This window comes from Dipteris shenzhenensis, chromosome 26 (assembly GCF_047967505.1).
Source record: "Dipteris shenzhenensis isolate YYH24624 ecotype China chromosome 26, Dip_SZ_1.0, whole genome shotgun sequence".
Taxonomy (NCBI): domain Eukaryota; kingdom Viridiplantae; phylum Streptophyta; class Polypodiopsida; order Gleicheniales; family Dipteridaceae; genus Dipteris; species Dipteris shenzhenensis.
In genome coordinates this window covers 41,101,375-41,128,789 of record NC_141621.1, presented here as the reverse complement: position 1 = coordinate 41,128,789, position 27,415 = coordinate 41,101,375, and the positions used below count along the sequence as shown (strand labels likewise).

At 43.3% G+C, this 27,415-nt stretch overlaps 2 protein-coding genes and 1 pseudogene across 2 annotated transcripts in view; 2 read left to right on the top strand and 1 right to left on the bottom strand.

Moving 5' to 3' along the window:
• Positions 1-23,223, top strand: part of LOC147885077 (uncharacterized) — a 31,125-nt gene extending 7,902 nt beyond the window's left edge. The window contains exons 2-5 of the mRNA XM_087397684.1: positions 12,828-12,968; positions 21,792-21,911; positions 22,156-22,251; positions 22,688-23,223. Coding sequence (XP_087253810.1) covers positions 12,828-12,968; positions 21,792-21,911; positions 22,156-22,251; positions 22,688-22,795 — 465 coding nt within the window. The 3' untranslated portion in view covers positions 22,796-23,223. The remainder of the gene's footprint in view (positions 1-12,827; positions 12,969-21,791; positions 21,912-22,155; positions 22,252-22,687) is intronic.
• LOC147885079 (uncharacterized) lies at positions 6,714-7,549 on the bottom strand. Its single transcript, XM_087397970.1, has 2 exons — positions 7,441-7,549; positions 6,714-7,372 (listed from the first exon to the last, which is right to left on the bottom strand). Exons 1-2 carry the CDS (start codon positions 7,547-7,549, stop codon positions 6,714-6,716), a joined length of 768 nt encoding a protein of 255 aa, XP_087254096.1.
• Positions 17,131-20,828, top strand: LOC147885078 (uncharacterized; annotated as a pseudogene).
• Positions 23,224-27,415: the final 4,192 nt, after the last annotated feature.

The window sequence follows — 27,415 nt, the reverse complement described above, 5'->3', positions numbered from 1 at the left end:
AAGTGTTCCAAACACTCCAATAAAGGCAGTATATACTGAATACTCCAAAAAATGCTCTCCAAACACAAAAGCCCCAATTTGTAGCTAAAAATTGCAGCCAGAAAGGGGTAAAATTACTAAAAGCCCCAAATCTGCAATTTTTGAACAAAAGCCCCAAATTTCAGACTAGATCTGCAGATCTGTCTGTAAAAGCCCCAAATGTACTCCCAGAAAATAACTGCCCCAATTTGTGGTTTCCTGCAAGATGAGCCTGTCCAAAAACACCTGTGGCTTAAGGCAACTGGTGTCGATCTGCAAGTACAGATTGTACAGCTGACAGAAGCAAGGACTGTACGGTCAGTACGAACTGTACGGTCAGTACGGAACAGACCGTACGGTACTGATGACGCAGGTACAGTCGAAAAACAAAACTGTACGGAAGCAGGATGGCGATGATGTACGGCGAAAATGGTACGGACGGCGGAACCTGTACGGCGTACGGCAAAATCTGTACGGACGGCGAAAACTGTACGGACAGCGGAATTCGTACGGCGTACGGCGAAATCTGTTCGGACGGCGAAAACTGTACGGCGATGGTACGTCGGATTCCGTACAGTCGTACGGACTGTACGGACGAGTTGTAGCAGGGAGAGAACGTTGAGGGAGCTGGTGGCCCGAGGGTAGTTGAACCCGCTCTGATACCAAATGAAGGAATAGAGAGATAGAGAGTGTGAGAGCAGGAGAGAGTGAGAGAGACGTAAGCTTGGAGACTGTAGTTGCTCAATAGAGTGTGTTAAGAGTACAACACAAAGTAGTGTAGATGAGGTTTTGTCATAGTGACAAAACCTTAGTAGTCACTAACCATAGTTAGTGAACTAACTGCAGTTAGGGGGAAAAACCTCTAAATGAGGGAAAAGTGCCCCTAACTAACTTATTATATTACATTGGTCACTGCTGAATTATAGATATAATTCCAACATTGAGGACCCAGGTTGTTTGGTGCTCTCTGAGGTGAATCCAGTAGGCTTGCAGCTGGAGGGTCCATGGTTGCATTGTTTCTTCAGATTATATGCTCACTTTGAGCTGTAGGGAGGCTATTGGAGTTATGTGCAGCTCATATGTGCCCAAAGGATTCCTTCAACCTTGTGGATAGAGGCCTTTCCCAAGGTAGCTGCATGGCCCATGCTGTTAGGGCCATCTGCCCAAGCCAGTTAAGGGCCAGACCTTGGTCCGATCAACTGACCAGACCTGATCGGTTGATTGACCTTGGGTCAGCCATGTGGTTGGGCCGGCCAACTTGGCAGGCCTATTAAGGCCTTGCCTCCTCCATTGCTAGATTTATCTCTCCACCTCACTAGGGTGATTCCTTGCTCTATATATAGTTGCCATTGCCTCATTCATGTGTTGACTCTCTCTCTCTCTCTCTCTCTCTCTCTCTCTCTCTCTCATGTATGCTTCCACACTGTACCACTCTCACAAAAGAAGCCTTCAATCATATTGTTCATCAAGAGATGTCAAACCCCAGGGCGTTGTGCATATTCTTGGTCCTATTCTTCTCAGTAGACTCCAGCTCAATGTTCCGTGTGTCTTGAGAGAGTGCTTCCTTGACCGAGGTTGGCTCCTTATCTCGCATGATGCGAGCAATTAATGCATAGTCAAAGGGTGAAGCTTCCAGACCCTTCCCCTTACCATGGCGTGATCTGCGAGGATGTCCTCGTGGAGTCGTGCACTGGGAATGTCCGTGACTCCAGAGTCTTTCAAGATTTCTATCAACTACCTCTAAGAACTGGAAGCCTCCTTATCTTGCAGGCTCTCCTTCTCAATTTTGGGATCGGATTTTGGTACAACATTTGGTTTTAGGGTCTAGTACATGCTCTGGCTAAGGAACGGTGGCTCGGTCTTCATAGTCTCAAGAATTGGCTGATCCACAAGTGAGGATGGCACTTGCTCATCAAATATTACATCCTGGCTGACCACAATGGCTCTCTGAACTAAATCGTACAATTTGTATCATGTAGCCTGAGTAGAGTAGCGAACACTTCCAACCTTTGTTTTGTGGGGCCTCTAAACCTCCCCTTTTGTGGAGGACTCTGAAAGTGCAACCTCCTAATCAAGCACCATTGGCACATGTTCTTCCCATGTGAGAGTGCTCAAGCTCCCACTTGTGATCAAGGAAGAAAAGAAAGTAGAATACTGGGAAGAAAGACGAGACAAGAGTGGAATGGCCATGTCCTCAAACGAAATGTCTTTCCCAGCCTGAACTGTAGTGCTTTAAGCCCATTGATGCGTTCCCGCATCGTAGCAGACGTCGTGGGATCCAACACTCTCATCTGTATTTCAAGAGATACCCTCTTCATTGGGGCAAGACGATTGTAGAGTGACGCCAAATGCTCGTATATGCCTTTCGTCAGCGTCATATGCTTGATGTGATTGATCACCTGAGGCAATTTAAGAAATGAAAAGAACGTACCCATGCATTAATCCGATCCTAGAGTTGAGCCATCGTCTTGGCATCCTTCTACTCATGGATTCCAAGGTTTGCATCAAGTGGATTTGGCTTTGAAACCCCCATGAGGATGAAGTCTACCAGGTAGTATGACACGACCCCATCACTCCTGAAACCTCTGATCTGCAAGCAAACACAAGAACACACCAAAACGTGAGGAATCTGAGTAGGCTGCTCACCACCCAACCATGACATCTATGGGATGCAATCCCGAATCAAGACTCCGAGCGAAGCTACTGGCACAAACTCCCAATCAAATCCTGACCAGCCTGGTGTCCCATACCACCAGGTGGCACCTAGAGGCTTGGGATCTGTTGTTGGGCCTTGGGCTATGCTAAGATGCAGGCACGCGTCCGCGACTCAATCTAGGATCAGACCTAGCACTTAGGAACGAGACTTGCTCCCATCGGCTCCCTGAGAACTGAACCTCTGGGCTCCTTATATAGACTCAAGCCCAATGCGCCAAAAATAGCAAAGACCTCTAATTGGTTCGTACCCTTGCCACTCAACTTGAGAATCAAGCCTGCCTAGCCCTAAGCCTCCCCAGGCTACCTGAGCTAGTCTTGAGTACCCAATACATGTCAGATACCAATCCGTGCACATGACATACTTCCCCTCCTCTAAGAACTCACTCCTGAGTTCGCTAAAAAACCCGGGAATGTCTTCAGGAGGTTCTGTAATGTCTCCCATGTTGCATCCTCCTCAACACGATCCTTCCACTTGATCTTGTATTCCGTGATAGTTCTATTACGAATCTGTCTTTCACGAAATTCAAGAATACACTCAAGTTCGTGTGGAATAAAAGCCAAATCTGTAACTTCTACTATTTCTTGAGGAGAAACAAGTTGATCATCCGCACCTAGTAACTCTTTCAGTCTGCTGACATGAAATACTGGATGTACTTTAACATCAGGAGGCAATTCTAGTTTATATGCAATTGGTCCAATTCTTTTAATAACCTTGAACGGACCACAGTATCTGGGGGACAATTTCGGAACCAAACCAGTACTTAGGCTCTTGGATTCCTTGGGAATACGCAAATATACCATCGTTCCTTCAGAGAATTCTCTAGGTGAACGATGTCTATTAGCATAAAATCTGTCCCGATTTTGGGCACTTCTAATAGACTCCTTGGCAAACTGCAACATTTCTTGCATGTCTTGCAAGAATGTCTTTGCAGCATCATTTTGAATTTCTTGAACCCAACCATAACTGGTGACTTAGGTTGAAACCCGTACATAAGCATAAAAGGGCTGTACCTAGTACACGAATGCTTTGCACTGTTATAAGCAAATTATATCATGGGGAGATAATCTTCCCATGAAGATTCTCTCTTAGAAACATATGCCCGAAGCATATCTTCAACCAATTGGTTGACCTTCTCTGTACTGCCATCATATTGTGCATGATCTGAGGAACTCATACTTAGAGTAGTTTCCAACTTCTCAAAAACAAGTGTCCAGAAGTTACTTTTAAACTTCGAGTCCCTGTCGTTGACTATGTCAGACGGCAAACCATACAGCTTAAACAAATGGTCCTCAAACTCGTGAGCCAGCCCAACAGCTGAGATGGTTGTTCTAGTAGGTAAGAATGTTGCCATTTTTGTCAGACGGTCCACTATGACCCAAATGGAGTCATGACCCTTGCGCGTTCTAGGCAAACCAGTAATAAAATCCATGGAAATACTTTCTCATTTATTACCCGGGATTTGCAATGGCTGTAATAATTCCGCACTTCTAAGGCGTTCTGCCTTAGTAACCTGATAAACTTGGCAACCTACCACATAGTTTTCAATAAATGCACGCATCTTAGGCCAATAAAAGGTATGTTTTACAAGAGACAGAGCTCGATGTATACCTGGATGTCCAGCACTAGAAGCATCATGACACTCCCAGAGAATCTTGGATCGAAGATCCAAAACATTTGGCACACATATCTTTCCATTCCGGAATAGCAAGCCTTTCCTAATCATCCACTGGCCTCCTGCCGCCTGTACCGTAGGTGGCACAATCCCTGAGTCCTGGTCAACCATGGAGCTCCCATCTTGGACTTTTTGCCAATAAGAACTAAAATGACTATCAGTTGCGTAAAGCCCTCTCAAGGATTGAAATAGGTATGAGGATATTTTCGTAAATGACATAGCATTTACAAATTGACTCAACTTAAGGCATCCGCCACACTATTCATGGAACCCTTTCGATAACGTATTTCAAAATCAAAATCTTGCATTAACTTTGCCCATCTAGCCTTTCTTCCCCTCAATTCTGACCCGTCACACACATACTTGATTGACTGATGATTTGTCAATACAAGAAACTTCGAATCGTACAAGTAGTGTCTCCAAACCTTCAGAGCATACACAACTGCAAAGAGTTCTTTTTCTAGTGTGGGCCAACGATTGGGTGTCGTCTAGCTTCTTACTCTCAAAAGCTACAGGTCTACCCTCTTGGAATAAAGCTGCCCCAATTGCAAAATCACTTGCATCGGCCTCTAAAACATAAGGCCGGGTAGGATCGGGTAATGCAAGAACAGGAGCTTCCTTGATAGTTAACTTCAAGGTTTCAAAAGCCTTGTTCAATGCATCATTCCAAGAGATCAGCTGGGTAGACCTGCTTCCACGACCTTTCAAATAATCACGCACAGACTTTCGTAGAAAAACCGTGAATCCTTAGATCAATGCTAATACCTTCAGAAGAAATCTTGTGTCCTAAGTAAATGATCTCCTTCATAAAGAAGTCACATTTACTCGTCTTGGCATAGAGCTTATGTTGTCTTAGTAGAACTAAGACAATCCGGAGGTGTCCAATGTGATCCTCTAGCGTTCGGCTATATACCAAGATGTCATCTAAGAACACGACAACGAATTTTCCCAAAAAATCTCAGAACAAATCGTTCATTATTTATTGGAAGGTAGCAGGTGCATTGGTCAAACCAAAAGGTAATACGAGAAACTCATAGCAACCATACCTAGTGCGGAATGTGATTCTATCTATGTGTTTAGCATAGATACGGATTTGGTGATAACCCGTACGCAAATCAATCTTAGTGAAATACTTTGCTCCGGTCAAATGCCTATCAAATCATCGGAACGAGGAAGAGGGTATCGATTCTTAATTGTCACTTTATTCAATCGTTTATAATCTATACACATTCTCCAAATTATCTTTCTTCTTTCTTAAGAGGACATGTGCTCCCCAAGGTGATTTACTTGCGTGAATATAGCCCATATTCAGATAATCTTGTAGTTGTAAAGCTAACTCATCCTCCTCAAGCTGGCTCATCCTATAAGGTGGAATACTAATAGGTTGAGCCCCAGGTACTAAATCTATGTGATGGTCTACTGCCCGTTTTGGAGGTAAACCTTCCGGTAGTTGAGCAGGGAATACATCCATGAAATCATCCAACAAGATTCTCAATTCACGGTGTTCAAACACGCTTAAATCATTTTTGTTATTAACAGAGACAACAAATGAAGAAAGCGGAATCAAAACACACTGATACACATCATAATGAGAAGTGTTTATTATATTCCGAAGCTGCATCGCAGATACAACAGGTCCTTGAGAAGAGGGAATATTATCACATTGGGGTGTCCTTATCCAAAAAAGAGAGTGTATGCTCTTTCCATCCAATCCGAATATCATGGGTTTTAAACCACTCTATTCCGATTAACAAGTCCACATGTTCCAAGTGCATGACATAGCACCTAAGAGCAGCTGTGTAGTCTTGAATTCGGATAGAAAGTATGTCAATCTTGCAATCCCAAAACTGCTTCTCAGTGGGAAGTTGCACCTCCTAGGTGTGATCGCTAGGTATCATGGACAGCCCCATCCTCTGCACAAGTTTGTAATTAACAAAATTGTGAGAGCTGCCCGGGTCAAAGAGAATGTGAATTCTTTGGTCCCTTACTACTCTATAAACTCGAAAAAGGTCATGGGGGCCAATAACGAATTATTAAAAGTGCAATTACAAGAAAGTGGGTAGGAAATGACATTTACAGAAATACCTGTCATCGAAACTTGGCTAGCTCCCTTAGCTTTGGTACCTTGTCTTGCATGGAGCTTCGGTCTCGGCGCTTGCATCTGGGTCTTGCGCTTGGGACAATCATGCTGAGTGTGGCCCCGCTCCTCGCATATGAAGCAACGTCCTTCTTTCTTTAACTTCAACGTGCGTAGGAAACGGGCATGACCATTCTTCGTCTGAGTCGAGTTCTTCTTGGAGGCGTTGTCTATAGACTTCGACTCCCCGGTATCAGTGGTAGACTGGACTTGTTCTTCCCACTCGTGTCAACAACGGTGGTTCCCTTTGCATTGGCCATGGTATCATCATAGATGCGTGCATAGTTCATGGCCTCTTGCAAAGTGGTACACTTGTTCTTCTTAATCTGAAGCTTGTACGAGTCAGGCAAACCATCCACAAAGAATCCTAACAAGGTAACTGGATCCATCTTTGTAGCTCTGGTCTGCAAATCACGAAACCTATGAAGATAGACCTCAAAAGTCAAATTCAGCTTGGACATATCGAGGGCCTTGAGCTTGCCTACGATATCGTAATCTTCCTCCTCCTTCAGAAACTCTTTCTTGAAGACCTCTTCGAATTCTATCCATCTTGCAGGCTTGGGTCGGAGTTTCTTCCACCAAAATAAAGCCTTCCCTGACATATACCCTGCTGCGAGCTGCATCTTCTTGTCATCTGGATAAGGGTGAAACTGGAAGTGTACTTGCCACTTGTGCAACCAAGTGTCAACCACTTCCTTGGTACGAGACTTTTGATCACCGTGATAAGGATCTTGAGTGATATTCGGACCTAAAACTGAAGCCAAAGCACCCACATGCGTGAGCGCTTGAACAGTGCTAGTCAAAGGGAGAGTGAAGTCTGAATCCCTCTCTGTGTCAACCCCTTTTGATTCGTATTAACTCGCTCGAACTTTTCATCGAGAGCAGTGGTGAATTTACTGAAGGCAGTCTTCATAATCAAATCATCGTAGAGGCCGTGGTCATCATCTGCATGGTAATTCATATCTTGATCACCCATAGCGAGCCCAGGGTCTATGGAATCAGCCATAACTGAAATCTGATCTGATGAAGAAAGTAGACTTAGAGAAGAGAAGCAACAGGTGGGCTCGGAGAGACTGGAATAGAGGGAAACCTGGCCAGATAGGAGGTGACCAAAGAAAAGAGAGGCTGGCTGATGAAAAGAGCTACGAATCTGACGATGAGCTCAAATCACTGAACCCGGATGCTCCCGCTCCTGGATGAGCCGTACAGACGTTTGCAATAGGTCGTACCAGGTGACGAAATCCGCAAGAGGGGCGTGGAGGGGTCTTCACGTGTGCGCATTCATAATCTAGGGCAGAGCTGCGATTTCGCCAAGCTATAAGGTGGGTGGTCCAAGCTTTTAGAAAGCTCAGCTTTCTAAGAAAGCCCACCCTCCTAACTTGGAGGGGTGGTGCTTTTTTAAGCTTCCAGCCCCCCCTACCTCCCGAAACAGCTCAGCCTTGATGCGACCTTGCTCTAGCGTATGACATACCCCTCTGCACTCCCTTGCATGACGCAATCCTGATCTCTGCGCAGCTCAGCTGTACATGGGATCACTAGGGTTCCGCCTCAGCCCATCACTTGCCTAGTGGCTCCTCTCGCGTCTCTCCTACAATCCTCTCCGCTCTCTCCAAACTACACCTCTCACTCTCTCTCACCTAGCCCCTCACATTAGCATCGAATTCACCCACTCTCTCTTTCTCCTTCCTTCTTTCCCAATCGAAAACCACAACCCTTAACGATGAACCAATCAAGCACTTGCAGGGCAGTCCAGGTTCTTCCTGAGCTGCCTCCTATGGATGAAGAGGGCCACATAATCTATGTGCCGGAGCAAATCAAGGGCTTCAGAGATCATGTACTCAGGAACAAAGCCTACAGAGAATACCTCATCAAATGGAAAGGTTTAACGGAAGATCAGAATTCTTGGCAACCTGAGAGCATTGTGCAGGACTACCCCTATCTCCTATAGAGCTGATCAGTTTCTGTTGTATCCTTCTCATCCAGGGCAACCTCTTGGAAATTTTGAGGGCAAAATTCTTTGGGAAGGGATGGCTGTAATGAAGGTGGGAAAAAGAAGGATTTTAAGGGGGAAATAGATGGGAGAATAGTAGGGGAAATGTGGGAACTGTGGGGGACTATATAAGTCAACCCAAAAGGATTGTAAGGGACTTTTTGATGTGACACCTAATCCTATCTACTCTCCCTTCCTCCTTCCTGCCTACGCTCACTCACTGTCTCTCTCTCTCTCTCTCCCCTACTCCCTCTCAATCTCTCCCTCTCTTTCCCACCTCATTCTCTCTCTCTCCTACCCCTTCTCCTCCCTTCTTCCCCTATCTCTCCCCCTTTCTGCTAGTCTATCCCCCTTTCTCTAAATCTGCCCCTACCCCTTTTCTACACCATCATTATAGGGCCTTTCCTAATGCATCTTTTTTTTACCCCTCTCTTGGGATACTTTGAAATCCTTTGCCCCTAGGCACATTTCTTGCATTAGGCCCTTAGCCTTAAATCCACCTAGTCTGGTGCTATCAGCCCTCACCTAGGACCTTGACATTAATTCCCTCCCGATCATTTACATGAAGCGCAAACACATATATTACAAACGTAGATCCTTAAGGGAAATGTCGACTGATTCTTCCGAGGTCATGCCACCTCAACCAGAGCATAACATTCCTTCCCTCTTCAGACATCAGCGTCCTTGATGATAAAGTCTAGGAACACTCTCCGCAACTGGTATACGGATTCCCAGGTAGCTTCTGATAGAGGCTGACCATGCCATGCAACCAACATCGTGGGTATCTTCCGATTTCGCACTTGCATTGTTCCTCGGTCCAGGATTCTTGTTGGTTTGCGTCTTGCATTATCCTCTATCTCGTGAAATAAAACCACACCTTCGATTAGTGAGTCACGAGTATGCAAAAATTTCTTTAAACGAGAAACATGAAACACTGGGTGCACCTTGCAACCCTGTTGCAATTCTAATTTATAGGCTACCTTGCCTATTCTCTTTAGAATTAACCACGGCCCACAATATCGAGGTGATAACTTAGCACACTCTCCTGAAGTCAACGACTTCGAGTGCGAAGGAACTCTGAGAAAAAAATTTTCTCCTTCCTTAAATTCTCTTATAGACCGGTTTTTATCCGCATACGCCTTGGCTCTATCCATAGCCTGGCAGATATTAGCTCTCGCAAGTGCTAGCATCTCCCGCATTTGAACCACAAAGTTCGCGGCACTAGGCACTCTCTGAGGTATTCCAACTGTAGTTGGATTTGTTGGTCTATAACCATAATTCAATTCAAACGGACTAAACTCCGTAGAGGAATGTTTTCTATCATTGTAGGCAAACTCTAACAATGGCAACCACTTGTCCCATGTATGTTGCCTCAATGACACATATGCCCTCAGCATATCCTCTAAAATCTGGTTGACTCTCTCCGTCTGACCATCCATTTCAGGATGATCCCCACTACTCATTCCCAACTCAGTCCTTAGTGTCTCAAATACCGCTGTCCAAAAATGACCGGTAAATCTGACATCTCTGTCTGACACTATGGATCTAGGCAATCCATGCAGACGAAATATATGTCTAATAAACAAATCCGCCACTTGGGGGGCACTAACAGACTCTCTAGTTGGAATGAAGTGAGCCATCTTGGTTAGACGATCAACCACCACAAGGATAGAATCATACCCTCCTTGTGTCGTAGGCAGACCCACAATAAAGTCCATGGAAATGCTCTCCCACTTAGTGGTATCTCCAAGGGCTGTAAAAGTCCAGGTGGCTTCACCCACTCGGCCTTACTTACCTGACACGAAAAACAACATGTCACATATTCATGAATATGCTTTTTCATCTTTGGCCAAAAGAAATCTCGCTTCACGAGATCATATGTCTTCTCGACTCCTGGATGTCCCACACATGGGCTATCATGGCACCGTTGAATGACTCTCTGCCTGAGATCATTCTGATGTTACCTTGCCATTTCTTTTCAGCATACCATCCCTTATGGTATATCTTGCATAAGTTTGGTCTTTTCTGGATGCCAGGTCATCCTTTTCGTTTTCCCCGAGTTTTAACACATGAGCCTTAGGCCATAGACTCTGGACAAATTCGTCCACCTTTTGAGTTTCTCTAATCTCGATCATTAGAGCACTCTCTAATACCATGAAACTCATGTTATGCATAATGCGTGACAACGCATCAACAACTTTATTATCTTTTCCTCTTCGGTACCGAATCGTCAAACTAAACTCCTGCATGAGTTCTGCCTACCTAGCTTGGCGGCCTCTCAAGTGAGGTTGTTTACAAAAATGTTTCAGAGTATCTTGATCAACATTCACATAAAACTCTGAGCCATACAAATAATGCCTCCATGTTTTCAAAGCATGGATAACAGCATACAACTCCAATTCATGAGTTGGCCAATTTCGCTGAGAGGGAGAAAGCTTCTTGCTTTCAAAGGCTACTAGCCTTCCCTCTTGAAGAAGAACCGCTTCTACCGCAATGCCACTTGCATCGGTTTCTAGGAAAAACGGTTTCTGGGGATCTATTTTTAACACCAGTCCTGAAATCACAGCTTGTTTCACGGCGTTAAAACTTTCTTGTTGATTGTACTTTATCTGAGGTCAGATCAGTCAATGGCGATACTATTTCGGAATATCCTTTAATATGCCTTCGATAAAATTGGACAAATCCCAAGAATGATCGCAAAAAAGCGGTCAGACTCTAAGGGATTGGCCAAGTTAGTACCGCAGCCACTTTCTTTGGATCCATTTCTACCCCCTCTGGAGTAATTATGAATCCTAAATATTCAAGTCTAACCATACACAGTATAGTTTTCTTTTTATTTACATAAAGACTGGCTTTGCTCATAGGACTGAACACTATTCTTAAGTATTCGCGATGCTCAATAATACTTTTACTGAATACCAGAATATCGTCAATAAAATGTACTACAAACTTTCCGATATACGGACGTAGTAAATCGTCTTAATCCACCACCTATCCGCTGCTTCACTAAACATGTGGGTGGCCTCGCGGATTTTCTTGATATCATTTTTTATTTCACAAATGGCGAACGCCTCGTCCCATTTGTGCAACTAGGTCTCAATGATATCGGAACTACGGTCATTCATCCGACCAGAATACTTCTCCGGCCTATAATCGGCAATATTAGGTACTTTAGCCCTCCTAGGCTCGACCGTATGGATACTAGACTCCGGTTCCATCGGAGCCTTTCCTTTCTCATCTCGAGAAGGTATGGCAGACATACTATGTATCACTCTTCTAAGTTCAGACTGCCCTGCATTTGCCTGTAACTGTTGCGCTAATAACTGCTGCAAGGCATCCTCAAGTAATGCAATCTTACCAGATAAGGTGTGAACTACTGGGTCCGAGGTGGCAATTTGGGCCCTCCTAGGGCGGGTCAAATCAGACCCAAAATCGGGTAGAAACGAGACGGACACAACTTATTCTAATGCTGGAACACCACAGCGTCAAAAAGCACCCCGGGGAATGAAGGGGGGGAGACCAGAGCCCGTTGGACCTACGGTTATACCCTAGCGAAGCCTCTAGCAACCCTTACCAGCCCTGAAGATGGCTGCATCCAGCGTGGTACCCTGGCTGTACAGGTGGCCCTGGTATGGATCCAGCCCCTCTTGATCTAACCTCACGTTTGGCGGGAACCCCCACAAAGAAGCCCTCACTCATGCTGTACATCAGGTGCAATCTACCACTACTCAGAAAACTTCGAGTTATTCATTCAGCGTAGCTTGTAGCTTTTAAAACTTTCTCTTACTCCCTCTCTCTGCAAGACACTAGGGCCCAAGACAACTTGTCGGGCTGGACCCCCCGAAGTTTTATTCATTTTGTAAAATCTGTATACAAAAGTTAGCGTGCAAGCTGCTGCTCAAAATCCATACGTGAACCATTTTACAAAGAGCTCTCAGGCTCATTCTTTGGCAACATGCCACTTGTCAAATCACCACACTATTCATAATCTAGCATTTATCTAAGGTGAAATTTTTCCTATGCAGTCATTTGCCTTGCAGACTATGTCGAAGAGGGTTGCTTTGGTGCCTCTATTGGACTGGTGATGCAAGCACAAACGTGATGGCTTGTTGTTTATGCTTGGAGGAACAGCCTTTGTGTTTTAAGTTTCTGAGAGGGCTCTTTGAAATAGAGAATATATGAATTTTATTAGCTTCATGTCATTTCAGTGAAAGGTATTCTTTTTTTGTATGAGATCTTTTCTGAATCGATCATTGATAATATTTTCATTTCATTCTTTTTGGATTTTATGCAGATGTGGGCTATGACAGTGAGCTTGGCATACTTCATTTATGATTTCTTTTGCTGCCTTCTTGAAACACCTATAGATCATTCAAACACACTTCACCATATCGTTAGCGTCTCCAGCCTTGCATATTCTGTTCTTTACAACACGGTAAGTAACATGCGATGTTTGCTATCCTTTTGGAAATGCTGATGACATGTGTAAATGATGAGATTTTCACTCCACAGTATCTTGTCTCTTTCCACAAGCTTTCAAAAATGCAAGGTTTTGAAGGATCTTATTCATTGTCAAGTCTCTTCACTGAACACTTATCCACTTGCTTGGTAATTCATTTATTGCATATCTTTTTGTTGAAATTTCACGTTCTTTAAATAAGGATGTTTGCGAAAATAATGCATATGTTTTTATAATGTTCAAGTAGGTATTAGTTGGCTAGGGTCTAGCATTTGAGGGTGGATCCTCATTGAAGGGGTTACGGGCATTAGTATCCCACAACTTGAGACAACATATCTCTTTCGCACACACCACTCGATCCACGCGTCCTCCACTCCTCGGCTCAATACACTGCAATAGCTGGTACAATGATGAGTGTAAGGCTTTGTGCCGACAACTTAACTCCGACTCAAAACGAAGCATCATCTTCCGAGTGAGGCAGAGACAATATGTGAGTACTGCCATCTGGTTTACCGGAAGAAGCAAGCTTTCATCCGTGGGAACAAGGAGGAGTTAATTACACACTATATGATGTCCCTTACCAGCCAGCACTTGATCTCTCACAGATACAACGCCTCACTTCATGCATGCTTTTCATAGGTAGTGGTGTCAAACACGCAGCCGGGAAGGTTCACAACGGCTGAGCGAAAGATCATGAGGGCCTATGTGTGAGAACGGAGAGAGGAAGAGATGAGAGCAGGAGAGCAAGAGTGAGAGAGCAAGAGAGCAACACACAGTTGAATAGAAAAAGATAAGAAAGCTTACAAGATTGGGGGTTTTGTCTCAGTGACAAAACCTAACCAACCCACTAACTTTGGTTAGGGGAAAAAACCTGTAAATGAGAGAAAAGTGCCCTTATCCCACTTATTAGTCATACATTGGTCATTGTCGTGACTATCATGAGATTGAAACTGCACTATGTTGTGTTTTTAGAGGATGAGTTTGGGAATGTTCCTGGATTCATCTAGGTATATGCTTCTGCCGTATTAGCGGACATGCAAATTTCACCTTGTGAAGTTTTCGTCCAAGTTGCGGCCTGCTGGTTTTGCGATAATTCTATCTATCTTAAATGGTGCGTTGCCCTGCTCGTTTGGGAGAGACTAAAATGAAATCGTTTAGACTTCACAATCAGTTGTAGCTTGAATGAAAGAGATTTTGGACTACTTTTTGATTAGCCTTCTCCTTTAGTGCTAGCCTTCATCACGGCTGAGTCTGCCCTTCACCTCCGGAGTGCCAACAGAAACTCAGTACGAAGACTTTGTATAAATGGACGCTCAAGTGTGGGTGTGTGGATTTGTATGTGTGAGAGCATATTTTTATACTATGGTCTACACCCATTGTTGGGCGTTGATGACGTTAGTGGGGATGTCATAGTAGCTAGTCCTTGCTATGCGTGATGGAGTTTATGGTTTTCAATCTTATGAGTGACTATCGTGAGATTGAAACTGCACTATGTTGTGTTCTTAGAGGATGAGTTTGGGAATGTTCTTGGATTCATCTAGGTATATATACATTTGTCATTGCCATTAATTATGGCTACAATTCCAACACCCCCATGCAAGTTCAATGTGATGATGTACAAGGAAATGATGAATCACCAAAAGGAGAGAAGTTCAGGGCACTGCGAAATGCGTCAAACTTCTCACGAGGAAGTGCTTTGGTGAATATGTCTGCAACATGGTCATGTGTGGACACGTAGATCATATTGATCTCCCCTACATGCAACTTCTCTCTGACATAGTGATAGTGAACCTCAATGTGCTTCGTGCGAGCATGAAACACTTGGCCACTGCTATAGCACTTTGGCTATCAGTGAGAATTGGAGAAAGAACCTCCAATGAGAGATGAAGATCAGCAAACAAACGGCGCAGCCAAACACACTCAACTATTGTTGTGAAAGCTGCCCTGTACTCAGCTTCACATGAGGAGGTAGCCATAGTAGTTTGTTTCTTGCTCAACCAAGAAATGCAAGCATGGCCCAAAAAGAAACAATTGTCACTTGTGGACTGCCTTGTATCATTATCTCCAACCCAATCGGAGTCGGTGTAAGCATGCATTTGCAAGTCACCCCCCCTAGGAAACATCAAGCCATAAGACTTAGTGCCTTGCAAGTAACAGAAAATGCGTTTTACAGCCTGCCAATGCGGAGAAGTCTTCAGGTTGTGCACATATCTGCTCACTTGTGAAACTGCAAATTGAATGTCAGGCAGAGTATTGCACAAGTAAATGAGGCATCCAGCAGCCTGGCTGTAAAGTGTGACATCAACCGGTTCACCTCCACCATACATGGTAAGCTTCAGCCGTGGCTCCATGGGAGTGGTTGTAGGCTTGCAGTCTTGCATCTTGAACCAATCCAAAAGCTTTTGCACATACTTGGATTGAGACATAATGATGCCATGACTTTCTTGTATGAACTGGATTCCCAAATAAAAATGAAGCATGCCCAAATGTGACATGTCAAAAGTAGCTCTCAACTCATCCTTGAAATTTGCAATTCCTTCATTGGACCCTGTGAGCAGCAGATCATCTACATAAAGAATGATGACCAAAATATCCCCCCCATCCTTGTTGATGGAGAGGGTACTCTCAATTGGACTATTATTGAGACCCTTGCTGGTCAGAAATGCATCAATCTCTGATTACCAAGCATGTGGAGCTTGTTTCAGCCCATACAAAGCTTTGCAAATGTCTCCTCGCAATCAATGCCCTTTTTCTGAGCATAGCCTTTGGCAACCAGCCTTGCCTTATACCTGTCAATTGACCCATCTGGCTTTCTGTTTATTTTGAAAACCCATTTGGTACCTATGGCATGCTTCTCTGGTGGCAAATGCACTCTTTCTCTGGTGGCAAATGCACAAGATTCCAAGTCTGATTTTTATCAATGGACTGCAAATCATCCTGCATGGCATTCATCCAGTGCACCATTATCCTTAGCCTCTTCAAAGCAATCCGGCTCTTCTTCATCCAGAATTGTACCTACAAAGATTGAATCAACAAAATTCTCATGTTCAGGTCTTGTGGCATTGCGAGTTCTGCCAGGCAAAGGAGCATCAAGCTTACTCTCCTTCAGAGTTTGGAGTAGCCAATGTGGAACTGATTTTGCTGTTTGTATTTCTGTCCTTTCCTGCCTAGCTGCATCTTCCACTGCCTGTGGAGGAATGAAATCAGCTTGGGGCTGAATCAGGGCATGTGGAACAACAGGAACTTGCTGTAAATCCTGATTTGCAGCATGCATATCAGCTCTAGAACCCAAAGCAATGGGTATCAGCCCTTCAAAAACATCATCTGAATGTGAAGTAGCTGGCATATTAAATTCAGCATGTGTATTTGCTAAATTTTCAGAAAAGATCACATCTCTACTAACAAAGATCTTGCAAGCAACATGATCATAGAGATAGTATCCTTTGCTTTCTGCGCTATACCCAACAAAAATGCATTTGAGTGTCTTGTCTTACAGCTTATGATGAAACTCTTTGGGCACATGGGCATATGCAACACAACCAAAAATACGGAAATGATTCAGTGAAGGCTTTTTTCCATACCAAGCTTCATATGGTGTCATAGTTTTCAAAGCCTTCGTGGGAGCACGATTCAAGACATAATTGGCACACATGAGACCTTCAAGCCAAAATTTGTGAGGCAATTTCTTGCTCGTAAGCATGCATCTATCCATCTCCATGAGAGTGCGATTTTTCCTCTCAGTTGAAGGATTCTGCTGAGGATTAAGCTTCATTGTAAGCTGATGATGAATGCCCTTTTCCAGCAAATAATCCAAGCTCTTACACACAAAATTGTAGTGTCAGATGGACATCCCTTTTGATAGCGAGGGTGGGTGGGGAGAAAGGAGGAGCGGTTTCTCCTCTTGCTGTCCACGCCTTACTTCAGACCCGCCTTGAGCTCCACAAATGGCTGGCCTTCCTTTAGCACGCCTGATCTACCTTGATCAGCCACTCCAATTTGGCCCCATGCCTTGGGAAACCTACCCTCAGATCCAGCCAGAATCAGACCCCAAACTAATCGGAAGTCCTACTCTTGTATGGGCGGGCACACCCCTTCACTCATGACATATCCTATACCATGGCCAGCCCTATCTTCATCCATGGCTTTGGTAGCTCAAGGCGATAAGAGGTGTTGGTATGCATGTACACACAGATGTTTGAGAGTTTGGGGCTCTAGACGGACAATTTACCTATAGCATTAAGGCCCCCTCTATCCCGCTCACATATCATGAGGTGAATTAGGTTATTTGGGAGGATCTCTTTTAGGTACACACATTCAGGACTTGGTTGGTACTCAATGAGCTTCTTGTGACGCTCATCTTCTACAGGGACCATTGCTTGCGGATTTCAAAGGAGAGCTTCATTGATCCACTGGGATATACATGGATCAACCTCCCCCACCCCTTGAGGATATCAATCGGGCAATTTTGAGTCTTATCACACTGACTTTGCATTGAGAGTGAGCAGCCCAAAGGTATAACTAGAGAGGGTCACATTTGTACTTTGTGTGTATCGGCAAGAGTTTGTGTCGAAGGAGCACTTCGCTTTTAAATGCCTTGTATACTAGGAGATCTGAGGTTGCTATCATTGTCTCTTCAGGGATGGTTTCAGACCCCTATTTATTTTATTGTCCCACACAGGGAGCATCTACTCAAGACACGTAGGCAAGCACAAGATGTATGGTTAGACTATATATATATATATATATATATAGAGAGAGAGAGAGAGAGAGAGAGAGAGTTTATAAAAGTCTACTAGAGACCGATGGGTTTATGAGATTAATAGAAAACCTGATACAATGAGAAAAAAGGGTGGAGCTACTAAACGAGCATCCTAACCCATGCTAGAAAACTGTGTAGGACATAGTCAATGTTAATCATCATCAATGTCACCGTAGTCATAGTCCTCACTAACATCATCAGCATCATAGCAGATACAACCTAATTCAATATAATACAATACAGCACAACAGCATGAAACGTCAAAGTGCGCATGGTGACGGGCTAGGCTATTAGGCAAAAAGCCCGTGATAGATCGATGTCTACTGTTTGGAAGTGTAGTTTGTCGTGACCTCCTGGCAAGGGCTCTTCGCCTGACAAGCGAGATAGTAACCCCTGTCGGCTGTATCCCGGGTTTGAACATAGATCAGATGTCAGCTATGCGTCTGTCCTTTGTCGAATGTGCCGCGCCTTAGTCTTGGGTCTCTACCTCGCCTGCTATCTGTGATCAGGGGGGCAATATGCTCTGGCTGGAAGAACTCCATGATCACACTCTAAGATGAGTCTGATAAGGCCTCCCACCCCTATCTCTATGATCAGACGAGACTCTCTTTATGTCAGACTGCCTCATGAATCAAAGCGGTGAGGCACCTCTGGTCTAGGTATGAGAGAAGTCTGGAAAGGGGCCTGAAGCCATTTCTAAAGAGGTAGTGGTATCGTTCATGAATCTCGTAGTAGACCGGGCACGGATCTCATGTCGGTCACACAGTGTGCAAATATGACTCTCTGTGGATCCCTTTCACTCGTCCACTCTTGATACGGCGTCGGTGTGATGAAACACGGAACTGCCCAATGGCAATCCTAAGCCAGTGGGGTAGGTGGGTCTGAGTGTACTCTGGCAGGTCAATGAAACCCTCCTTAGAGATGCGTAAGCATTGATTCTTACAGAAGATGAGCTTCACAAGGATCTCTATTGGTGCTAACCAAATCCTGAATGTGTGTAGCTGTAAAAGATCCTCTCGGATGATTGGGTTGAACTTGTTGCTCCGAAACAGGACAAATGAGGCGTCATTGCTATACTAGAAGGGCAGCAGCCTGTCTATATGGAAACCCAGTCTCTTGAACCATCTGCATTTGTGTGTATACCATTATCTCTGATCACCCTGAGTTGCTACTGCCATAGAAGAGGATAGCACCAACCAAGGTAGTCTGTGTCGCCCTGCAGTACATACATACTTAGAGCATGATTACTGAGTTTTTCGAGTTAGATAGCACGGACTAGCAGGCCTCAGGGAGACGGCGGATCTAAGGACGTCACGACAGACTTGCGAGCAGGTTGAGGCACAGATTAGACTTGGGGACCTTCCCTCATGTTCACCATATCAAAGGCATGGTCGACGGAAATGACAGTGGCAAGTCCGACGCAGGGCCACAGTGGACCACACATACCGACCGTCAGTGATCTATCATAGGTTTTATGCCACCGCAGTTCCATACATCATCGGGCTCCCCCTTGGCTTTGACCCCTCATTCAGCTTCTGTGTGATGATCACAGTGATGCTACATCTTGACTTCCATCCTCTCCGTGGGCTCAAAGATCCTTATGTATTGATGTTTTTATGATTATGGTTATGTTCTATTTGTTTGGATTCACATGGATGCCTACCAAGGGGTTCACCTTTCCTTAAATACCCTCCCTCCTTGGGGACCCTTTTCAACTCCTCTCACCTCCTCACTCTTCCTTCCCTTCTTGTCTTTCTTCCCTCTCCATGCTTCTTGTTAGGGGTTTGTGACACACTAGCATGATGTTTTTGTTTGATTCCAAGAGTACATACCAGATGGAGAGTACTTTTGTTTGGACTGGCATAAACTTGTTCTTTTTAGGTTAAGGTGTACAAATGTGACATTCCTTTGCTACTGGTGCAAAGTGCTCACTGTTCTTTTGTCCAGACGCTCAAAAAGAGCCTTTTCATAATTAACAGTTATATGAAAGTTATAGAGTTTGCCATTTTCTGTTTTTGTTTGATTCCAAGAGTACATACCAGATGGAGAGTACTTTTGTTTGGACTGGCATAAACTTGTTCTTTTTAGGTTAAGGTGTACAAATGTGACATTCCTTTGCTACTGGTGCAAAGTGCTCACAGTTCTTTTGTCCAGACGCTAAAAAAGAGCCTTTTCATAATTAAGAGTTATATATGATTTGGTGGGAGTTATACCAGTCATAAAGTTTTTTAACTCCTCTCGGAGTGTAGAAGAGAAGTGTACTCCAATCTTGCTTGAACTACACTCTATACTAAGATAGACTTGGAAGATCTGAAGTTGTGAATAGGAAAGCGCTTTTCACAAGTTTTTAACTATAGATATGAAAAAGAATAGTAAAAAAATCAGCCTTGCATTTTGATTCTTGTTGGATGAAATCTAAAAGGCGAGACCTAGATTCGAAAAAGAAGAGTGCACAAAAGTTGTAGCTGTTGAAGATGTCCTTTGTTCGTTGAAGTTCCTTCTAGATAATTTGTTCATATCTAGGAGACTCTTTATTTTAACAAAGCATTGGTATTCCAATGGGCACTAATTGTGATGTTTCCTTAGCAAACTTCTACCTCTTTACTTGTGAATTTGAGTTTATGGAGCATTTGATCTCTTGTGAGACTTTTCCAGTCGTTCTTCATAAACTAAGTCAGGTTAGGAGATTCATAGATGACTTATTTGTCCCAGACATTCCAAACTTTAAAGACTTTATGTACAAAGATGCAAACTCTTTTGGTGGAGGAATTTTTCCTCGAGTTTTTTGAACTTAATTGTACAGCTAGTGGAAGCTTTTGTAGTTTGTTGGATATCATACGAATGCCTCACAATCAAACATCTCTGATATGGCTAAATATGGAGTGGTTACTTCCCAATTCTATAGGTTCTCTCGTCTTTGCACAAGTAAGAGTGCATCTATCTCTCAATTTAGCAATTTAATTTTATTAGTCGTTATATCTTCAGAATTTCGGCTTTGGGTATGTTTAGGATCCTTGAACGTAAAATCAAAATCCAAGTTGGGGAGCTTCATAGCCCATTTTCTGTTTGATTCTTAGATTTGTTCTATTTTTGGAGTTCCATGTACTCTTAGGTACCCGACTCCTAATTTTCCGCTCGTTTCTTCCTTTTTACTTTCAAAGTTTTTGTTGTTTGGTTGCGATTTCAAAGCTTACTAAGGACTGGTTTACCCAAGAGATTCCGGAATCTTTCGAAACCCAGATGGCAGCTTATGCTTGGGTACCGATGAGACCATAAGTGTAGCTTTGCTTACTAAGTTCTTTTTCTTCTTTTTTTATTTTCCTCTTTACTTTTAAAAAAGAAGAAGATATTTTCCCTTTGTTCTTTTGCTTGTTCTACAAAGTTTTAATTGTTAGATTGGATATATTCTACTCTTATGAGGGTATATATTGTAATTAGCTTGAAGGTTCTAAAGTATTGATGAATATAAGACGAAGAGGCTAGACCAACCTGTCACGTACCTTGTATCAAACCAAAGGGACTGCATGTTGTACACAGCTTCACATTAGGCATATTGAAAACATAGATTCAAGCATAGCCATGGGAAAGACCACATATAAATATACATATACGTGTCCATGTACATATGTATATGGATATATGAGTCTTACTGTTGTGCCTATTTTGCGGTGTGTGTACTACAAATAAAGAGTCTTTCGAGGCGAAGGATGAGCTGTATAGACATAATACATGCAAAGAAGGTTGATTTGATATGGAGAAAATATCCTGTAGGTGAATCTATTTTTATACCGTGATTCTTGGTTTTGAAGTCATGAAAATGTTAGGTTTTAAAATACAGTTACACCAAATTTTTGCACGGCACTGCACAGTTTTTCTTTCAAAATCACATTTTGACTTCAGAATACCCTTTTGTTTCTGCGGAAAATAAAGGAAAACAAGAAGGTTGAAATGTTGTTTCCCCTAAATTCAAAGATTGCACCCTATGTCTGTAATGAGCTAATATTTTTATAATGTGTTTTATCTTGGGCATTTTTGTACAGTGTGGAACAGAAATAGTAATGTGTCTGTGGCTGTCGGAGCTCTCGAACCCATTTATGCACGCCCGTGAACTTCTGAAGGAGCTTGGCCTGAAAGATACAACCTTGAGTCTTGTAAATGATGTAAGTCGTGATTATCCAATGTTTGAACTATTTTAATGAGGGTGTTCAACCATTTAGGAGTGAAAATTATTTCTCACAAAAACATATAACAGTTTCTGTTTGATTTGTTTTTGAGAAAACCTCATACCTATCATTCACAGCAAGGACAGAAGATTAACAGTGTTAAAGTAGCTTCAGTCTTTGTGGCCGTTAAGGATCTTGTAAACTGTGTCAACTATTCTGATGCTTCGTATGATGTTTGCAGGTATGTTTTGCTCTCGTGTTTAATTTTGCTAGGCTGGGACTTGGACCTTACCTTGTTTATTTAACTGTATTTGCGGACAACCCCTTGCCTGTGAAGGTGTGTATGATGTTCTATTCTTTTCTCCTGAACATGATGATATGAACACAAGATTCAAAAGCTGCACTCACGATTTAGGCTGGCAATGTTTGGGATTTTAAATAAAAGAGCTTAGGGTGAGCATAACAAGCATTAGGCTCTCTTTTAAGAAAAATTAGTGCAATAAGACACTTTGGAGAAAGTTTAGAAAAATAAATTGGCAAAGAAGCTTAGTGTTAATAACAGAACAAATAATTTGAATGTAACCCCAGCTGCAGGCATCATCCATTGTTCTACAAACAACCTGGGTTTCATATTTATATGCTTGGTTATTTAAGTGAATCAAAAGTGTATGTCAAAGTTGATAATTTGAAGCCTCCCACATATTCAAATTAATGCTGCTTAGATCTTGTAAGTATGAAGTAACTGATCATTGCTCAAATCTCACACTTTGCAGGTTGGAGCTCTGGGCATCCAGTTTGTGAGTATTTTCTGGGCCTACAAAATTGCTAGGATGGCTTTCTACAAGCTTTCAAGAAGGAAAAAGTCAACAAAGAATATTTAACATGTTCTATTTTGTCAAAGCGATTATGGACGAGTTCAATTGCCATATTTATTGACAAGAAAGGCAATTATATGGTGGATGAAATTGAAGAAGCTTGTGAAAGAGCACATGTGGTCAGCACGAATTTTGAATCGTACCTTTTGGTGGTCTTGTGACCTTGAAGCAAACTATGCCACTCTTATTTTTCTGTATTATCAAACCAATTCCTGCCTAAAGTGGCTAACAAGGTATGATAGCTGTGTTCTATCGTTCAGCCAAATTCACTTGAGGCTTCTGCATGAGCTGTTTTGGAGGTGTCAGCTGTGCAATTGGATTCATCCACCTGTTTCTGAAAGCTGTGGTTCAAGCCTTACATGTAATTCATTGCAAATTCAATTTTGACATGTAGCTCAGCCTTTTATAAGAAAGTGACTGCAATGTTGGTAGAATCTTTCACCAAAAATGTAGTTGTAAATGACAGTAATGGTGGGATTTTTTTGTTTTCCTTGGGTTGGATGGGCTAATTGTTTGAAATCTGACATTTTGAGCTGATGAGGCTGGGTTTGATCAATAAGCTGCCTAGACCTTGTCCAAACTTGACTAGACTTTCTTGATCACAGGCATGGGCTTCAAGCATCGACTCAACAACTGTGGAAAGACTGATACTTTGAGGGTTTCTTTCATCCCATTTGAGAGAGAGAGAGAGGGGTGTGGGGGGGGGGGATTTCTTGATCACAGGCATGGGTGTCCAGCATTGACTCAACAACTGTGGAAAGACTGATACTTTGAGGGTTTCTTTCATCCCATTTGAGAGAGAGAGAGAGGGGTGTGTGGTAAAGGACTAATAATTTGGGGGTGTCTTTAATCCCATTTGAGGAAATTGCACCCCCTTCCTGTGGCTCCTCTAGATGTCTCGGTGGCTCGTCATAGAAAAGTAGCGAGTAGCGCAGGCCAGCAATATATGAATATATAAATATATATGCATTGAAATCCCCCCTCGAGAAGAAGCTCCATCCAAGCTTGCTCCTTGCGTGCCCCCCCCCCCCCCCCCCCCCCCCCCCCGTGTGTGTGTGTGTTTGTGTGTGTGTTTTAACAGTTGGTTAGAGGCTTTGAATGTCTTTGTTAGAGGCTTCCCCTATGTTAGATGCCAAAACCATGCTCACCAAACAGCATGGAGAGTCGGCAAAGCTGAGGCTCCAACAAGACCCCTTGTAATGAAACTGTGAACAACAATGGGCATGTCTACTCTCATGAGCATGAGGGCAACCTTGAAAGGGACAAGAATATACTTAGATGATGACCTTACATTGCTTCAATAGGAGCATCGCATTGAGGGAATCACGCGTGTTATGGCAACAAGAGATGTAGGTAAATGGGCCGCCTACAAAGATGGAAAAGTAATCATCAGAGAGAGCAGAATGGGATGAAAGGGAAGAAAGAGAAGGACATCACATGATGGTGTCGGACCCAAGAGATGAGAGCACAGAGGGGGTTGAAAATAGCAATGTGGAATTACAATGGTGTCCTTCAGTTTGATCGTGGGGAACATACGACGATAGAGGCAATCTCTTCTACCACGAGACTCATGAAAGCTCAGAGAGAGGGCTACCCACAGTGACGGGATATATCTGGGAATCAGGCCGTAGGAAGGAGATGAGGGGAGATAGTGGGGTACGGGGGTCGGGACATGTGGCAGCCATTTTTAGAGCACACCTAAGACCACTCATTGTTGTGATCCGCGGAGAGGAGCACGCATGATATATGTGGGTGCGAGTTCAGCTACCAGATACATGTTTAATTTTCATTGCAGTGTATTACTTTCCTCCAGACACATCGTCTTATGCATGAGAAGCTACCTATGAAGGGCACATCCCATATGAGACTATTCATGATGACATCACAGAGCTTTCTAGACAGGGGAACAGTCTCCTCCTTGGTGACATCAATACAAGCACTGAAAACAGACATGTTGATATTTCGATGATGATTTTCTCACAGTGGGGATAGTGAGACAATCAGCAGATGCAAATGCGCTAGTCACAACATACGGAAGACATCTACTTGAATTGGGAACTATCCACGGGAGTGCTCTCAACGGAAGCGGAACGGAAGAGGGTTAAGAGAGGAGCAGAGTCACAAGTTTTGGTGGATGCAGAACACCCTAATCTTCTATGTCATCCATATGTATGTGTGTTTGACTATTGTCTCAAGTATCTCTCTGATGAAATGGTACTTGGGCTCAATGTGTTTGGTCTTTGCATGAAAGACCGGATTCCATGCTAGCTGAATAGCACTCATGGAATCACTATGCAATGTCGGTACACGTATGAATTTTTAAATCTTTCACTAGTCAATCAAGCCATATAGCCTCCTTGTAACCCTCTGTGGCCGCAACATACTTCGCCTCTATAGAGAAAGCAACACACTTCTGTGCGCAAGACACTGCACCATCTGCAAAGGTGAACATATAACTAGAAGCGGATCTCCTACTATCTACATGCCTTGCATAGTCTGAATCTGTGTATCCAAGTACACGCATCTCTCCTCTACCAAAGTAGACGCATATCTCCTTGGTATCCTTCATGTACCTCATGATGTACTTGATTGCCTCCCAATGCCTCTTTCTTGGATTAGCCATATATTGGCCAACAACTCCCATTGCAAATGCAATGTCCGGTCTAGTAGCTATCATAGCATACATAAGACTCCCAACCGTTGATGCATAAGGAACGTTGGTCATCATGGCTCTCTCCTCATCAGATTTGAAACTATCGGCATGACAGTTTCACACATGGAGGCAATGGAGTACTTACTGCCTTCCCTCCCTCCATATTGAAACGCTGCAATACTTTTGTAACATACTCTTTAATCAAAGGCCTCATGCAACTTAGCCTTCAATAGCTTATAAGTGTTCTTGCTAGCCAATAGCATATCATCCACATAAAGTGGTGCGAGGAGTATCAGGTTATTATCCTTAGCTCTTTTGATTGTCTTAACATCCATTTGCATAAGCTCCATCTCCTCTGTTGTCACAAGTCTAAGTACACGTCGTCTTTACAACCGAAGAGAAGATCTCATCAAAATCCACAACCTTCTCTTACTTGAAGCCTTTAGCACGGGCCTTGTACTTAGAAGCATCATCATCTGTGACCTTCACCTTGTAGACCCATTTACATGGCAATGCTTTCTTTTTATGTGGCAAAGAAACCAAGTCCCAAGTCTTATTTTTCATGAGTGAATTCATCTCTGATTGCATAGCATACTCCCACTTGCACTGGTCCTTGCGTAGCATAGCCTCCCTGTAGCAAGAAGACTCCTCGCAATCAGTAAGCCTCACATAGTTTGCCCCTGGAACAAATCTCTCAGGCGGTCTAGACACTCTAGCTGATCTTCTCTCAGGGGTATTTCTGCTTGCTGTCCTGTCTATATATCAGCCACATTTGGCTCATCATTTCCACCAATAGATGATCATTTGGTGCATGGATAACTTGCTGTCTATCAATATATGCAGGGGGATTCACATCCTGGAAAGTGATTCTTCTCATTTCCACATTCCTCATGGGTGTCTTATGCATCTTCTTCTCATTGAAGATCACATCATGGCTTCGTATGATCTTCTTTGCTTTTGGATCCTAGAGGCGATAGCCCATCTCTCCACTTTCACCATAACCCAAAAAGATGCATTTCCTAGACTTAGGATCTAGCTTCTTTCGAGGCTCTTTTGGCACGTATGCATATGCGTCACACCCAAATATACACAAATGAGAGTAAGATGGCTCCTTGCCACTCCATGCCTCTTCAGGAATACCACCATCCAAAGACTTGCATTGGAAAGCATATATTGCAACCTTTCCTGAATGGTGTGGTTCATCTATTCTCTGCAACTGGATTTTACTTTGGAGTACGAGGGATCCCTCTTGATCCCACGTGTATCACAGAAATTATGAAAGTCATGAGAGAGAGACTCTCCACCATTGTCAGTCCGTAGGCATTTTAATGTTTTACCTGACTTATTTTTAACCAAAGCCAACCATTTCTGAAATACCTGGAACACATCGCTCTTTCGAGCTATAGCATAAGCCACACTTTCCTAGTTGCATCATTAATGATTGTCATATAGTATTCAGCCCCCCTTAATGACCGTGTAGGCATGGGACCACATACATCTGAATGCACCAAATTAAGCCTTTCAAGCTCTTTATTTCCCTTTCTTCTATGGGCTGATTTATTCTTCTTCCCATACAGACAATGCTCACAAAATTCGAAGTAAAAAAAACTCAAATGCGATACATAACCCAAACAGCATAAGAATTCCATTCCATTTTGGCTCATGTGTCCCAACCGACAATGCTATAAGGAAGTACTTGGCTGCACAGTTATTGCTACAACATGATCAGACATCCCTGATACATGTAAGGGATACAATGTCCCACACTTGGCACCCCTTGCCAAAATCATAGAGCCCTTTTGAATTTTCCAACTCGAAAGCCAAAGGTGGGGTTTGAAAACCAACATCATCTAGCTGACCCACTGAAATGAGACTCATGATCAACTTACATGTCTCACATTTTTCAAAACAAATGCAGACCCATTTGTAAAAGAAAACTTTGTCACCTGCTCCTACTATGTCACATGCATTGT

Coding starts and splice junctions, on each gene's coding strand:
- LOC147885079 (XM_087397970.1), bottom strand. CDS start 7,549: ATGGCTGATTCCATAGACCCTGGGCTCGCTATGGGTGATCAAGATATG. Junction 7,373..7,440: donor GATTATGAAGACTGCCTTCA/GTAAATTCACCA, acceptor GGGTTGACACAG/AGAGGGATTCAGACTTCACT.